This window comes from Helianthus annuus, chromosome 1 (genome assembly GCF_002127325.2).
Source record: "Helianthus annuus cultivar XRQ/B chromosome 1, HanXRQr2.0-SUNRISE, whole genome shotgun sequence".
Lineage (NCBI taxonomy): Eukaryota > Viridiplantae > Streptophyta > Magnoliopsida > Asterales > Asteraceae > Helianthus > Helianthus annuus.
In genome coordinates this window covers 2,675,754-2,693,753 of record NC_035433.2, presented here as the reverse complement: position 1 = coordinate 2,693,753, position 18,000 = coordinate 2,675,754, and the positions used below count along the sequence as shown (strand labels likewise).

Genomic DNA, 18,000 nt, shown 5'->3' with positions numbered 1-18,000 from the left:
GTGCTATGTTGTTTGGATTATAGATTTAGGGTTTTGAATCTGGGTTTATGAGTATTTGAGGTTGTGGCGGAGGAGGAGGTGGAGGTGGTGGCGGAGGAGATGGAGGTGACAGCTGGGAGGAGGAAAGGAATGGAAGAGATGTCTGTGTTTTGTGTTTTGAGAAAGAAGAAGAGGTTAGAAGGGTTGGAAGACGTGGGAAGACTTTGGACCATGTTTGCGTGGGGAAGATGACGCACAGAGGTTTGAAGACATTTTTAATGAAATGTCTTATAAAAAACAAACGGTCTGTAGAGCTAAACGTCTGCGTAACGCAGATATAAGAGGTTAGAAGAGGTTTTTCTGAAAAAACAAACACCTCTTAGTTAGTTAAGTTAGGAGAGTGTTTTTTTTCCTATTTGGATTGTATTAGGTTAAATAATAGGAGAGTGTCTTTTCCTATTTGAATTGTATTAGGTTAAATAAGATGACACAATTCTATTTAGATAATGGTATAAATATAAGAAATATAAGAAATGACAAAATATATGAATCTTTTAAAGTATTAAAAATGTACAAACCTAGCTATAGGAGAGTGCCCATCAACTAAAAGGTAAATACAAGAAACATAAGAAATGACAAAATACATGAATCTTTTAAAGTATTAAAAATGTACAAACCTAAAGATAGTGGAAATGAGGTGACGTTTATAACGTGTAAGTACATATAATTATTTAACATATATATTTGGACCGACTAGTAGTACTTACCAATCTATGAAAACCAAAAATCTTGATTTCGTTTACCTGTGAAAAAAGTTGGTTTGAGCTAACGAGGGGCCAAGAACCCACTCCATCCTATCCTATGACGTATGCAATGAAGTCAATTCTTGTTAGAGAGCCGGTCCACGTTGTCACCGTCAGATTCCTTGTCTACGTTGCCGTGTTTGTTTTTACCTTTTTAAACATCAACCACAAACAAAGTCTACCTTCTTCTTCCTCCTTACGTTCCCTCTCTCTCATCCTTTATTATCATTTATATATAGTCTACCGCCCTTGTTGTTGAATTGAATCCCTGAACTATAGGTAATAAATATTACCTATAACCTACTCTCTTATCTTACCACCATTTATGCACTATGTACAACTCCTTTTAACTTCCTCCGTTATTCATCCAATAACGCAATAATTTCCGTCTTCTCCGGCCACCTGTGTACGTGCCTTTCCACTGTTTCACTTGTTATACAACTTCAACTAGAAACATATGCTTACATGATAAGATTTTAATGGACTTTATTATTTTTAGTTAAATACGTCGTTTTGTAAAAGTCGCTAGACGTTTCCTAGTCAGATTTGATAGTAGTCGAGAAGTACTCGATCTAGACAGAGATTACTTGAAGTATTCGGCCTATATGGAGAGTACTTGGGTCTCGCCAGCCTACCTTGTAGCCTATTTGAGACCTTGTTTTATATATTTATATATATAAGTTATGGTTATCACATGCTTATTTTATTGTTCCAGCGACTTGTAGGCTGTAGCTGATTTGTTTAAATCGGTTACTATTCAATAACTTTTAGTTTTTATCACTGCACAACTCCAACAAGAAACGTGTGTAGGTTTAATATTAATTTTACTAATATAAGCTATCTTTCTAGTTGTTTGTTCACGGATATTGGTATCCGTGCAGTTAATTGTTTCATATAACAGTTGTTGGAATCTTTTGGTTTTCTCAAAGTAACTGTATATATATGTATATATTTGTCTTGCAGGGATGCAGATTGGTGGAGGTGTTAATAAAAATTCATAGTTTTCCACGAACTGAATCTAAATCGGAAAAATGAATTCCGTTTCGTGTTCTTCAAGATCAGTTGTTGCAGAGAATGTGTCTGGAGCTTCACTCGTGCTTCAATGGCTGACCTTCATCTTCCTCTCTCCATGCCCGCAACGGGCACTTTTATCCGCCATTGATGTCATATTCTTGCTTATCCTACTTGTGTTTGCTATTCAAAAGCTTTCTTCCAGATTCGGTTCTCGCAACAATGGCGTTGAGGAACCACTTATTGCCAAAAGAAGTGGTGTCACTACCGGTTATCGGTTCAAGTTCTCTGTTGTTGTGACAGCTGTGTTAACTGTTTGTTATACGGTAGCGTCGGTGATAGCGTTCACAGGAGAAACCGAGAAGCAATGGAAGGTGATAGATGGAATCTGTTGGTTGTTTCAAGCTTTATCTTTCTTAGTAATTATGGTTTTAATCATACATGAAAAGAGATTTAAAGCTGTTACTCATCCACTGTCTTTAAGGGTATTTTGGGTAGTTAATTTCATAGTCATTGCCTTGTTGGCTTCTTCCGGTATCGTCCGGTTAGTTTCCGGTGCCGGAGATGCTTCGACTTTCAAATCCGACGACATAATTTCGTTAGTATCTATACCGTTTTCGGTTTTCCTGGTAATTGTATCCATAACTGGATCAACTGGGATTTTAGTGACATCAGAATCTGAACCACTAAATGGTAATGGGAATGGTAATGGTAATGGTAATGCTAATGGAAATAGTGAAGTATCGGAGGATTACGAGTTGAACAAATCATCAAGCGTGAGCGGGTGGGCATCGGCTTCGATCCTTTCGAAAGTGTTTTGGCTGTGGATGAACCCGTTGTTGAAGAAAGGGTATAAATCCCCTTTGAAACTAGAGGACATACCGACGCTTTCACCTGAGCATAGGGCGGAGAAAATGTCAAAGCTTTTTGAGGAGAATTGGCCTAAACCTCACGAGAACTCGAAGCATCCTGTTCGACTCACGTTAATTCGTTGTTTCTGGAAACATATCGTGTTCACGGCGCTCCTTGCGATCATTAGGTTGTGTGTTATGTATGTTGGGCCGTTGTTGATCCAACGGTTCGTAGATTTCACTTCCGGGAAAAGCACTTCGCCATACGAGGGGTATTACTTGATACTAATCCTTCTTGTTGCAAAGTTTATCGAAGTGTTGTCATCCCACCAGTTCAATTTCAATTCCCAGAAGCTTGGAATGTTGATCCGGTCGACACTGATAACGTCGTTATACAAAAAGGGGCTACGGCTGTCCTGTTCGGCTCGACAATCGCATGGTGTGGGACAGATAGTGAACTACATGGCGGTAGATGCTCAACAACTTGGTGATATGATGCTTCAATTGCATGCTATTTGGCTTATGCCAGTTCAAGTGTCGGTAGCATTAGCTATACTGTACACGTACCTCGGCGTGCCATCTTTGGTGGCGTTGGCCGGGATCTTAGCGGTTCTGTTGTATGTGATTTTCGGTACTAAAAGGAACAACAAGTTTCAGTTTAACATAATGAAAAACCGTGACTCGAGGATGAAAGCCACCAATGAGATGCTTAATTACATGAGGGTGATCAAGTTCCAAGCATGGGAAGAACACTTCAACAAGAGGATTCAAGCGTTTCGCGAGTCTGAATACGCGTGGCTTACCAAATTCATGTTTTCAATTGGTGGAAACTTGATTGTTCTATGGAGCGCGCCTTTGTTTGTCTCCTCGCTCACTTTTGGAAGTGCGATTTTGCTTGGGATCCCACTTGATGCAGGGACAGTGTTCACCGCCACATCATTGTTCAAGAACTTGCAAGAGCCTATTCGTACATTCCCTCAATCCATGATCTCCCTTTCTCAAGCCATGATCTCGTTAGGAAGATTGGATGCATTCATGTTGAGTAAGGAGCTCGATGAGGAAGCGGTGGAGCGGCAGGAGGGTTGTAGTGGCAGCACGGCGGTTGAGGTCAGAGATGGGTCTTTTAGCTGGGATGACGAAGCCGCTGATGGTGCTGTCGTCAAGAATTTGAGCTTTGAGATCAAGAAAGGTGAACTTGCGGCAATCGTTGGAACCGTGGGGTCCGGGAAGTCATCTCTTCTATCATCCGTTATTGGCGAAATGCACAAAATCTCCGGAAAGGTACCACTAAACTTTATCAGAAATGACCGCTAGACGAGACCATAACATAGAAATCTTCATAAGAGTGACCCATTGTATAATGTGATTTGATGTTATATCAGGTGAGAGTATGTGGGAGCACTGCATATGTTGCCCAAACGGCTTGGATACAAAACGGGACGATTCAAGAGAACATTTTGTTTGGTTTGCCAATGGATCGACGGAAGTACAAAGAAGTGATCAAGAACTGTTGCTTGGAGAAAGACTTGGAAATGATGGAATTTGGAGATCAAACAGAGATCGGTGAGCGCGGGATTAACCTCAGCGGCGGCCAGAAACAAAGGATCCAACTCGCCCGAGCGGTTTATCAAGATTGTGACATTTATCTTCTTGATGATGTCTTTAGCGCCGTTGACGCTCACACGGGTTCCGAAATATTTAAGGTGATCATAGTAGCACCAAAGTTTCTTCATTTGGTTTCGGAGGTTCGGTGCTAGTTCTCACAGTTTTTTTTAATTATAATTGCAGGAGTGTGTGAGGGGGGCTCTAAGAAATAAAACGATCTTACTCGTCACGCACCAAGTTGATTTCCTCCATAATGTCGATCTTATCCTCGTAAGTATCATAATCTTTGATTTAAGTTTGCGGGTTACGGTTTTGATTGTTTGTCATACTTTCATACTTGATATTAACTTGTAACGGTTTTAGGTGATGCGAGATGGGATGCTTGTTCAATCAGGAAAGTATGACGAACTACTAGAATCCGGTTTGGATTTCAAAAATTTAGTTTCCGCTCACGAGACCTCCATGCAGCTAGTTGAAATGGAACCTACCGCATCGGATAGCCCCTCCCCTAGACCTCTTCAGAAATCTCCTAGCCTAAACCCTCGGGAAGAAGATCAAAAGGCGTTAGAACGATCGAAATCTAGTTCTATAATCGGCACATCAAAGCTAATTGAAGAAGAAGAGAGGGAAACCGGAAGAATCAGCTTAGGTGTTTATAAGGTTTATGTCACCGAGGCCTTCGGATGGTGGGGTGTGATTGCTGTTATGACTTTTTCAATCTTGTGGCAAGGATCACAGATGGCGAGTGATTACTGGTTGGCGTACGAAACCTCTAATGAACGCGCTTTCAACCCTTCGTTGTTTATAGAAGTGTATACAGCTATAGCTGGTCTTTCATTGGTTTTGGTATGCGGTAGAATTGTTTCTTCGACGTTTCTCGGGCTTAAAACTTCCCAGATATTCTTTAAGCAGATTCTTTACAGCATCCTTCACGCTCCAATGTCGTTTTTCGACACTACACCTTCCGGAAGAATTCTTAGCAGGGTAAAGTTTCTTAAATGTTTATTTTCTTTGGTAGAGGTTATTTTCTTAGATGTTTATTTATAGAGGTTATTTGTTTGATATATTCAGGCATCAAGTGATCAAACGAACCTCGATGTCTTCCTTCCGTTCATGATGAACTTGACTCTTGCGATGTTCATAACGGTGTTTGGCATTATCATCATCACTTGTCAGTATGCGTGGCCGACGGTTTTCCTATTGATTCCTCTTGGTTATCTCAATTTTTGGTTTCGGGTAAGTTTAGTCTGTGTTGATGAATTCGCATACATTAAGGTAACTCAAAGATCTGATTTGAACTTATGATTGAATTGTTTTAGGGATACTATCTTGCAACATCTCGTGAAATAACACGACTGGACTCGATTACAAAAGCACCCGTTATTCACCATTTCTCAGAGAGCATCTCGGGTGTTATGACAATTCGGTGCTTTAGGAAGCAAGACAGGTTTGTTCAAGAAAACGTTGATCGCGTGAATGGAAACCTGAGAATGGATTTCCATAATAACGGATCCAACGGGTGGTTAGGTTTCCGTTTGGAGTTTCTCGGTAGCTTATTTCTGTGTGCTTCCACCGTGTTCATGATCATCTTGCCTAGCAGCATTGTTAAACCAGGTCAGCTGAAATTTTCTATAGGTTCTATGCAGTTAATATCGTTGATAAATTACCGATATATCGTTTATCGGTCCCCATGTAAAATATCGGTGTCAAATATCGGTCAAAATATCAGTACCAATATTATCGCCGATATTGACCGATATATCACCGATTTTCCCGATATCACTACCTTTCTTCTTATTGCTGCTATTAGTGTTTTAAGTGTTAATTGTTAATTGTTAGTGTTTTGCAAGTTGCAAAAGGTTAATTTCTTAATGATAGGAGAGTATACTGAATTGTGAGTGTTAAATTGGTATATATATATATAAATTCTGCATGATATTAAAATTACTGATATCCCGCCGCGATAACCTATATCTCAAATATCAGTCTTTGACTATTAGACGATATATATTCCTTGTATAGGCCCGGCCCTATGATTGTGATTACATAGGAGAAACATATGATCTATATATATAGACTAGGGTAACAACATTAGGGCCGTTCCACAGATGACCAGATTGCTGATGTTTTCACAAAACTTCTATCAACGGATCGTTTCCTTTTCTTGAAATCCAAGCTAAAAGTCCGGTCCCGGCCTTAGCTTGAGGGGGAGTATTAGACGATATATATTCCTTGTATAGGCCCGGCCTTATGATTGTTATAGCCGGACCTAATGTTGTTACCCTCGTCTATATATATAGATCATATGTTTCTCCTATGTAATCACAATCATATTACAATCAATATACAATATTTTACCAAGTTTAATTTTGACCAATATCCATTTTTTTACAGCGTTAACTGCATAGCTTGTAGGTTTTTGTTTTATTCGTTAGAGAGTTGACTAATATTGAAATGTGCTATCTTGATCAGAGAATGTTGGATTATCACTCTCGTATGGATTGTCACTCAACGGCGTGTTGTTTTGGGCTTTATACATGAGCTGTTTTGTTGAAAACCGAATGGTTTCTGTTGAAAGGATTAAACAGTTCACCAACATACCCTCAGAAGCCGAATGGGTGAAAAAAGATAACCCCCCTCCTTCAAACTGGCCTTCTCATGGTAACGTAGAACTCAAAGATGTACAGGTAACTTACGACTACAAGAATCCGTAATCCTAAATCTAATCTCGCGTGTTGTCCGTTTTATTGCTGAAGTTTCTTGAATGTTTGCTTGTGAGAACAGGTGAGGTATCGTTCCAACACGCCTCTAGTTATTAAAGGGATTACGCTAAGCATTAAAGGCGGTGAAAAGATCGGTGTTGTTGGTAGAACCGGTGGTGGGAAGTCAACTTTGATCCAAGTTCTGTTTAGGTTGGTCGAGCCATCTGGTGGAAGTATAACCATCGATGGCATCAACATCTCGATGCTCGGATTACACGATCTCAGGTCACGGTTCGGGATCATTCCTCAAGAACCGATCCTATTTGAAGGCACAGTGCGAAGCAATATCGACCCCATTGGTCAACATTCTGATGAAGAGATCTGGAGGGTAATTTTTTAAAGAGTTAATAACGTTTTTCGTCCCTATGCTTTGTTGAAAATAACCGTTACAGTCCATAAGTTTAAAAATTGCCAAAACAGTACCAGTACTTTCACTTTTGTAACAATTACAGTCCACCTCCATTAACCCCATCCATATTTACCGTTAAGGTTTTGGTGAAAAGACTAAAATACCCTATGTTAAAAAAAAGTTAATTACGTTTTTCGCTCCTATGGTTTGCTGAAAATAACTATTACAGTCCATTAGTTTAAACTAATCATCTCCTACTCTCTCTCTATCTCCATTGATGCAAGAACTTGTTTTGCAGAGTCTTGAACGATGCCAGCTTAACGATGTTGTAGCGGCAAAACCTGGAAAATTGGATTCGGCAGGTACTAAAAACCAATCCGAAGATACGTTTTTTCTTGTTTAACAAAAGTTGGGTTGTGTGTTTTAACATATTGGTTTTGTTACTTAGTTGTCGATAATGGCGATAACTGGAGTGTGGGACAACGACAACTTCTTTGTTTGGGAAGAGTGATGCTGAAGCACAGCAAGCTATTGTTCATGGACGAAGCAACGGCTTCGGTTGATTCACAAACAGATGCGGTAATTCAGAAAATCATACGCGAGGACTTTGCGGACTGTACTATCATTAGCATTGCTCACAGAATACCGACTGTCATGGACTGTGATCGCGTTCTAGTCATCGATGCTGGTAACTCTCGTTCTTATCTAAAATAACACGTGTTGAATTTGTGATTTTGTGGTTTTGAAGTTGAACTTGTTTTGTTGTAAACAGGTTACGCGAAAGAATTTGATAAACCTTCACGGTTGATAGAGAGACCTTCGCTGTTTGGAGCTTTGGTTCAGGAGTATGCGAACCGGTCATCTGGTTTATGAACAGTTGGAAATAAGTGAAATCATAAGATGTTGAAAGCTTGTGATTGGCAGTTTTGATGATGAAAGAAGAAATCCCATGTTATGGGATTATATAGTATAATTAAGTTATTTTAAGAAGGCTTAATAACTTGTATTATAAATCAAATTTATAAATCAAATTTATAAATCAAATTTGACTTTCTACTCTTTCAGTTCCACCATATGTTAGGTCAGTGCAGTGTGTGCATCCCACACTTTCTAACTTGTATTATAAAGTGATAAAAATAATATCACCAAACAGTATAAATATGGTCATGTGCACCATGTGAGTTGGTTGGTTTCATGGGTTGTTTTGCAGAGTTGGTTGACCCTATTGTCCTTTAATGAGCATTTATTTGGAGGGTGGTTACTACCTTATCTTATTATCATTTTGTAATATATTCAACACCCTATAATATCATTATATCCATTGCATCATAAATATTTGTGTTGTCACTAAGATGAGCTGTCTACTGATTGAAGAGAGTCAAAATTTATTTTTTTGCAATCAAAGGTTCTAAAGCTTATATTGTAACCAAAATGTAACTTCAAGTTTTCGTCATTAAAAATGTAAAATATCCGTTATCGTTTAACTATATCGAAGGGTTTGGCAATTCTACGTTATCGTCATTAAAGGTACTATTAGGTTCCTCAGCCTTGCAATACATCGAAAATGTATCTTGATCAACCATACTAAGATTTGGAGGTCTCGTCGATCTAAACTGTGATTTTTTTAGACATTATAAACATTATTATTCGTATGTTATATGTATTTAATGTAGGAAATATTACTTATGTCTATAAGTATGTAACGATATGAACGAAAGGGTATGTTGGCTAGTTGACACCGATTCAAAAGATGGTTATTCCCGCCAAGTTTACCCACCACATAACGCTCATCATTATGTATAAATGTTGGTTGCCGGGAACCTTTTTCCGGTACCAAGACAATTTAACCGCCAAAATTGTCCATCATCCAATCTCTGCAAATATTGTTCAAACCAAGTTTATCATCATGAATCCGATGAATCATGATGCTTCCGCTGTTTATAATTCTGGTGTCCAACATTGCGGTATCAGAGCAACATGCGAAAACGATTCTGATCTCAGGCCAACTTCTACCACGTTACCATGTAAACATTGCTCAGACGAAAAAAGAGAACGAAGATGGTTGGTGAGGCGATGTTACTACTATAATAAACCAGGGCATCAAATCTCAACCTGCAAGATGAAGGAAGATGATGAAGAATCACAACTGACCCGTCTCGCTATTAACACAGGAACACAGCAACAAAGTGAAGATTATAATCATGAAAGCGGTCAGAGAATGGAATATCTGGTAGTCGGAACCGACGGAGGTTTCTGGTCGGAGATGTGGTATGTAAGTAAATCTCTGAAACATCACTTTTCTGGAAATCTAGATATGTTTAAACGAATAAAATGCATGTCTGATGTTGAAACAAAAACTGGTGAGAATCAGTTTTATTTCATAAGGGGTTTAGGGGTCGTTGATGTGATTTCTGGGTCGGAGAAAATCCGTATTCAAAGTGTGTTTTACACACAAGACATAGACAGAAATGTTTTGAGTTTAGATCAATTGATCACTCAAGGTTTTACGGTGAAATTCACCGGAGACAAGTGCAAACTATTCCCTACTTTTAGCGTTCCCCTAATCAATAAGAAAAGTGAAATATCTGGAATGACCAAGGAAGAAGAAATTGGAATTCTGGAAAAACAGTCAATGATGAGTAAAGAATCTGAATTTATGAAGTTCATGTTGAAATATCAGTATAAATGTGCTCCTATTATTATGTGCTTGGCTAGTTTCTAATATTTCTTTTTTTTTATTTTGTGAGGTTTGGCTTGTGTTTGCTCGTTGGGCCGCTCCCCTGTTTGTGTCGCTGGCCTGCTTCTCCTTGGGCTTCTCTTCTTGGGCTCCAGCTGTTTCTTCTTGGGCTCCAGCTGTTTCTCTTGGGCTCCAGCTGTCACATATATGCTAGGGTTATTTTCCCCTTTTAAGGGGTGGTTGGTGGCTGCTTATCATCATCGAGCATTTCAGCTCTCTTGTTACTTCTTGGTGTTCCTTGTCTTTCTCATTTCCTCACAAGTAAAATACGTGAGCAGTCTTAGAGTTATAGCATTTCTGTTTGTTCTTGTTGAACCTTTGTGTCACCAGTCAATCTGTGATGACTGGATGATTGCTTCGTTGTAATCGTTTGTTGCTTTGAATAAAGTGGTGCTGTGTGTTTGAATCTAAGCTTGTGACATGGTATCAGAGCCCCAAGGTTGAAATCGGGCTCTGGTTCTTCTTCCGCTGCGGTTCATTGCTCCGATTGTCCTTCTCTTGTCCGATCTAGGGTTTCTTCCTTGACGACATCCTGTGGTCTGATTTCTGTTTCCGGAGTGGTTCTTGCTCAAGGGAGACGATGCAGATCTAGTAGGTGTGAAACCCTAAGGTCTAGGGTTTGGTTTCCGTTGGTGCCTGGCTTCCGGTGACGGCGCTGCTGTTGATACCCTTTCTGGGGTTGTTGTGTCCTTGTTGAAGAAGAAGATCCTCGTTGGTCCCATTAGGGCAAACCAACTGACCTCTGTCCTTCTGACCTGTGTCTTACAACCCTAAGTGAAGGTTGCAGTCCTGGTCCCCTTCTCTGCTGGCACCCACTGTGAGATTGTTCCTTTCCTTGTCTCCTTTTATTTTTTGTTTTTTGCATCACCGTGTCTTGAGTCTAGGCATCCTTGATACCGGGTTAGGCAAAACCGGTTTTGATTATTGGGACACAGAGAGGGTTCACTCTGTTGCATTGTGTCTGGTTGTTGGTCTGTTAAGTTGTGGTTCCCTGGTCATTGTCTGCGGAGGCACCTTTGAGTGATGAACCTCTGATCGGACCTCTGTCCAGGCTTCGCCGGTGTGTGGTTGGTACTCTTTGATTGCTTATCTGTTTGGTTCTGTTGCCTGCTTATTTGTTTACTGACTGTTCTGTTCTATGTTTTGTTATCTTGCCATTATGCCTGATAAAACTGATACTGTTGTGACCTTAATTAGCAAATTGGATGCCAGTGACCCTCTATATCTACATGCTAGTGACTCTAGTGGGCTCACAATTGTTAGCATAAAACTAAAAGGAACTGAAAATTATGTGGTCTGGTCTAATGCTATGAAACTTGCTTTAATGGCCAAAAACAAACTAGGTTTTGTTGATGGAACTTGCGTTAAATCAAAAGACAATTATGTGGTCTAATGTTGGATCAGTTCTGTTTAGACATAATGGAAAACATGAAAACATACCTGATTGCAGCAGCACAGGTCAGCAGAGAATCCAGATGGAGATGCAGCAATAGGGTTTGACATGATTGTCATCTTGGTCTGGTTCCTCCTTAGGGTGCAATCTAATGATGGCGATGATGAGAACCGATAAAGGGGTAATCGGCTATGGAGAGGAGGCGATTTGATGTTATGAGTAATTAGGGTTTTGTGTAATTGTCTAACCCTTTAACCTCCACATTATTCTCCTTATATATGCACCCAGGAGGAAACCCTAATTAGTTAATAATGGTAATAAGGCCCATCAACAATTACCAACTAATTATTTAATGGATTGTTATATATTTTGATCCATATAATGTAAATGATTATAATAGCCATATATAAATAAATATATTATTTATTTATTCTTACATTCTCCCACTTGGCCGAGTAATCATTTACTATGAGTATTAGATAAGCCTGATCAGGAGTTAACACTCATTTTAGCCTTAAACAAGTACTATAGCAGAGAAATACAGCCGTTGAATCATTATGCGACTCAGGACCCCCATTAATCATACTATAGCCTTAATTTAAAACCTAATCGTTATGATCAAAATACGCATAAGCCCTTTGTTTGATTTGTAACTTTATTTGTCTATATGCCATTATGTCGACTTGACATATTCTTAGAGACATACAAAATCAAACTGGTGAGGAAAATTAACTAATACTTAGTCATTCATAGTACGATATGCAATTGCGCACGACCATTAATTAATACCCGTCTATGAGCTCTCTTAATAAGACTTATGGGTAATAGCCCTTCAGTTATAGGATCCTTAAGCATATCATGAATGTATTCGATACAAAACTTAGTTTCCTCAATTCGTTCATAAACGAATAATTAATTGCGTATCGAAATTTAATGCAGCACCTCTTGAACTGTTACTGTTCAAGGAATTATGGTAGCTGACTTTATCACACTAATTCTTCAAAACATTAACTATATGGAGTTAATAAACTTATGAGTCCACTGATATATTTCCAACAACATTTAGTGACTATGTTATGTCGTTATAACTTAGGTTGTTAATATCAGTGCATTATGACTCCTCCATGAAATAGGTTTTGTCTGCTGACATAAAGATATACCCGAAATTACATTTTATAATCTTTGAATATCACAAAGTTAGAGTAATAAACCGGTTTTAATTCTCACTTCTTCTTTAAATTGTAGTCTCTTGTTTCTTTTAAAGATATTGTAATACTCCATTAGATGCTACACATTAATCTAGACATATCTAGTGTGTTGCAATGTGAGTAATATCTAAACGAGTATAGACTTAAACTTACATAAGGCTTCCAATTAATGAAGCATAAGGAAATAATCTCATTTATCATATTATCCTCTAAAGAAGAGCAAAATTGTTTGTTACATGTGTGAGGACCCATTTAAGGTTAAACTTATGGAACGGAACTAATATCCCATTGGGTCTATCTCAGTATGTTATGATATCAATCACGTAAGAGATATCTCTGAGATCTATTATATCAAAGTTTGTGTTAACAATGCTTTGACTTATGTAACATATACTTGTCAAAAGAATATCATCTTTATAGACAAGTTTATCTTAGTTGCTCCCACTCATTTTTGAGGTAGGTTCATTAATCCACTTGATTCTTGATGAAAATAATTACATTAAGATTTCATCACATTATGATGTTTGCATTAACCCATACATGGATATTATTGGCTTACAAATAAAGTGTTCTTTAACCTTCAGTTTGAAACTTTAGGTTGTTATCTAATGAACATGTAAATGTGTCAGCCATTTATTAGGGAAAATTGTATTTAATGTTCATCTAATGTAGCTTTAAACTATTATAAGCTACTAGAACAGTGATGATCCTCAAAGAAATCTTCGATAATTTATCTCTTCATAAGTATAACCTTTGACAATCAATCATGCTTCTTAGTGTCTTAACATTTGTATCAGGATTTGGTTTAGTTATGAACACTCTTAGGTAACTCAATCAAATCCCAAAACGTTATACGAACACATAAAATCAGTTTTACTAGAAAACTGTTTTATTCCATTCAAATGATTGATTTACACTAATGGCTTAATTTGAAGAGATAAGATCAGTAAACATTTCCAAAATCCATTTCAACTTCAATTAGGGAGGTTATGTAATCATCAAAGTTAGTAGGCTTTTAAACCTAGATGACCTCCTGAGTTGATTATTGGGTTCATTAGAAGTTTCAGTCTTATGGATTAGCTCTTGGTTAGGTTGCTATCATTTTCATTCTAAGTTTGTAAGAGTTGGTGCAGTATGGTGTACAAGAGGTGTAATCGGATTTAAATTCGGAGTGAAATTTAATGACACTCTTCCCCCCGCCTCTTGTATTCCTTGCAAGTCATAATAAGGACTTTGACTGCTCCCACTAACCTTAGAAATCTTTAGGAACTCAGCATGGTTAGGGTTAATATGTAACGACCAACAAATTCTAATAGAGAAGACCAAAAAATTCTAATAGAGAAACGAGTTTAATGACGTTAGTCGTTGTAGTTTCTCTTGTTGAGGATCATGTTAGTTTAGGTAAGAAATCTAAGTGCGCCCACAATTAGGAAACAATGAAACTTTTGTAAGAGTAGCATTAGATTTAAGGAGATAAGGTTTGATAGAACAGTGTCGTGATGGAGCGATGTCTTGTACAAGAGGTGTAAATTTAAAAGATTCACTCCCCCACCTCTTGCAACTATTGCAAGTTATTATTAAGACACTTAATGCTCCCACTGATCTTTAATATCTCTAGAAATGCTACAAGAGAAGTTTCAATGAGGTACGTGACGTGGGAACCTATCATATATACGTTAGACTTTATTTGATTTCTTTAATGTCCAGATATCATAAGAAACTTTAGGGACATATCTAATAGAAATCTTATTAAGTATATGTATGAATAGATTTCTTCTAAGACCGTGGGCCATATGCGACAAAATTTAGATACAAGTTGATAGTCTTTTAAATGATAAATGAATTATGTCTGAATATTCCATTTTGAATAAGTTCCACTAATGTCAATGAATGACTTATGATGGACCCATACTTATTCCTTAAGCCGAATAATATTTATGGCTATAACGTCATGATTTATTCATCACTTAGAATGAGATTGGATAAAAAAATCATCCTCATTGACCATGCCATGATTTCTCATGAATTTCAGTTATAATGGATGAAATTTATAAGTCTCATTTTCCTTTTGTCGAATTCTCATTTGCATGATGACAAAAATTGTGAAAGCGTAAGGTATCATCTAATTCCATCTTAGTAATGTTTCAATCCAGATATTTAAAACAAATAAGATGAGAGTTTAAGGTAAGTGTGACTTTATGTTGACTATGCAAACCTCACAACGTTCATAACTTTGCTTAATTATGATACTATATTCTGATTAATCAGAATATATAAGGTATCGAAAAGCGTTGTTAGAAGACTGCTTATTATGGTTCTTATAGCCTTAACATTTAATTTTGTCACTAACTCTCATGTTAGTTATTTGTCGAGTTCTGGTAAGGAAACGTATGGAACTAGAGTCAACTAATCATGTGTTAATTGGAATATTAAAATTATCAGACTTAAATATCATTAGTAAGTTACTATCTAATTAATTTATCCAACTGTTCTTTAGAATAATGGATAGTCTCGTTGCTTATGCCTAGTCTAATGACATAGTTATGCAGTGAGATTTTCCCTTGAAGAACCTTAACGTTGGGATTAGCACTTGTAATTTGTCTATGGACCTTAGAACAATCCTCTTGTAAAGTTTTTAGTGGTTGTAAGGTGAATAACATCTTATTTTCCAGTTTCAAACATTTATTTCTATGTACATATGTTGCTTATCAACACACTCGTTATACTTTGGTACTTTTGAGTGTTATAGCTGATTTATAATGCATCAAATTGTACAAATGAAAAACTTAGTATGTAATGTACTGGAAAATGTACTTATTTCCATGCGTAAGCCCTTAATTTTATGGGTCATGGTATTGTACATTATAATATATATTCACATATACCACTTAACCTTATAATCTATAATTTTAAATGAAGACATGCACCTTAGGAATTCTTGTGATTATTCCACAATTATAGATTAGTCTTAGGGAAGACTTAATCTGGAATAACCTTTTAGTGACAGCACTTATGTTAGAGAGTTCTTGATTATCATAAGAGACATCATGTTCGATTTATCCTATTCATCATGCTCTACTTTTATTCTGTAGTGCTTTATCAGAAGAGAGCAATAGGATCATCGTGTCTTAAGAGATAATCAAGGATTTAATTTAAGAGCCAATTCTTATAGAAACTTTAAATAAAGCAAAACATATTAGATTTAGTAACTAGAGTGGATGAGATATAGAATTATAGAAGAAAATTATAGTGAGTAAAATTATGGGTACTAAGAATAAGGCAGACAAAATGATCACAAAAAATTAATTGAGGATCATTAATATAAGGATCATTATGTGAAGAGGTTGTGATACGTCTATTACTAACATCAAAATAATAAACTACTTAAAGTTCTACTTAAACGAAGACAAAACAGCTTTGGCCAGAAGTGTAATCATTTAAGCATATGTGCAAAGTGGTTGTAACAAATCAGCTTTGGCCAGAAATTGAGACAATCACTTTAGTTGTGCACTTGTTAAGTATGCCATCTATGAATGAATTAAATCAGCTTTGGCCAGATATTAAAACATTCATGCTTATGATACATACTTAACATAGCTTTCGTAATACTTGAACGATAAGTAGATGTATCAAGTCAGCTTTGGCCAGAAATGATATATCAAAAACTCATTCAAGTAAAGCCATTTTGGTTTTGTAAAACATTATTTGATCCTCATTAATTAACTAAGTGATTACAAAACCAATTGTTTAATACCAATTGTTTAGGTCACATTAAACAGCTTAAAAATAATGAGGTTTCGAGTTTTGTGCGATCAGTAATGCCCAAATCTTGTGCGATCAATAAGGCCCAAGTCTTGTGCGATTAATAAGGCCCAAGTCTTGTGCGATTAATAAGGCCCAAGTCTAATCTGATCTTGTGCGACTAAAGGGACTTGTACAATTATGATGATAATTTCGAATCCACTCTTTAAGGCTGTTTATTGTGATAACAACTAAAAAGGTTCGAAAATTAAGAATTGTGATATAGTTTCCAATTATTAACATTGATCTATTTTTATCACTAAATTTCGAAATCATAATCTGTTTATCATTCAACAGATTTCGAAAAAAAAAACTTAATGGACAAAATTAGATCAAAATTAGGGAAACATCTAACAATTCAAATCACATTCCAAATCATAAAGGAAAATTTCGAATTTCTCATAAGAACATAAGAACATAAGATGAACCCTAAAAAATTAAAAACATAATTCTGGAAACCCGAAACCTGAATTTTAATGGTTTTGTAATGGATTTCGTGACAATAAGTTTAACCCTTTATGATTTCGAGTCAATTTATCAAACATATTTTCCGAAAAGGGGGATTTCGGCTCATGAAACTCGAAAACAGTTTTTGATTTTGATGAACTTTTTAAGGCTTTAAAACTTTCTGTTTTCCAGATTTCTATCCCAGAATTGATGGATACGAAAACAGAACTGACTAATCAACATATGCTCTGATACCACATGTTGGATCAGTTCTGTTTAGACATAATGGAAAACATGAAAACATACCTGATTGCAGCAGCACAGGTCAGCAGAGAATCCAGATGGAGATGCAGCAATAGGGTTTGACATGATTGTCATCTTGGTCTGGTTCCTCCTTAGGGTGCAATCTAACGATGGCGATGATGAGAACCGATAAAGGGGTAATCGGCTATGGAGAGGAGGCGATTTGATGTTATGAGTAATTAGGGTTTTGTGTAATTGTCTAACCCTTTAACCTCCACATTATTCTCCTTATATATGCACCCAGGAGGAAACCCTAATTAGTTAATAATGGTAATAAGGCCCATCAACAATTACCAACTAATTATTTAATGGATTGTTATATATTTTGATCCATATAATGTAAATGATTATAATGGCCATATATAAATAAATATATTATTTATTTATTCTTACACTGGTCTAATGCTATGAAACTTGCTTTAATGGCCAAAAACAAACTAGGTTTTGTTGATGGAACTTGCGTTAAATCAAAAGACAATGATGTGCTTGCTAGTCAGTGGGATCGATGTAATTCTATTGTCCTTACCTGGATTTTGAACTCAGTGTCTGATGAATTATATGTTGGTCAAGTCTATTCTAAACTTGCTTCAGAAGTGTGGGATGACTTAAAAGACACCTATGATAAGGTTGATGGTTCTGTTGTGTTTAGCCTATATCAAAAAATTAACTCAGTTAGCCAAAATGGCTCCAGTGTGGCTGAATACTACCATAAAATTAACACTATGTGGAAACAGTTTGATGCAATGCTACA

The 18,000-nt window shown here is 36.9% G+C and overlaps 1 protein-coding gene across 1 annotated transcript; it reads left to right on the top strand.

Annotated features, from left to right (window-relative positions):
• Positions 1-740: 740 nt before the first annotated feature.
• LOC110899389 (ABC transporter C family member 14) lies at positions 741-8,427 on the top strand. Its single transcript, XM_022146271.2, has 12 exons — positions 741-1,188; positions 1,746-3,925; positions 4,027-4,347; positions 4,433-4,519; positions 4,613-5,233; positions 5,321-5,485; positions 5,569-5,863; positions 6,722-6,936; positions 7,034-7,339; positions 7,659-7,722; positions 7,809-8,048; positions 8,133-8,427. The coding sequence occupies exons 2-12, from the start codon at positions 1,814-1,816 to the stop codon at positions 8,231-8,233; spliced, it is 4,527 nt and encodes a 1,508-aa protein (XP_022001963.1). The 5' UTR covers positions 741-1,188; positions 1,746-1,813; the 3' UTR covers positions 8,234-8,427.
• The last annotated feature ends 9,573 nt before the right edge of the window (positions 8,428-18,000 follow it).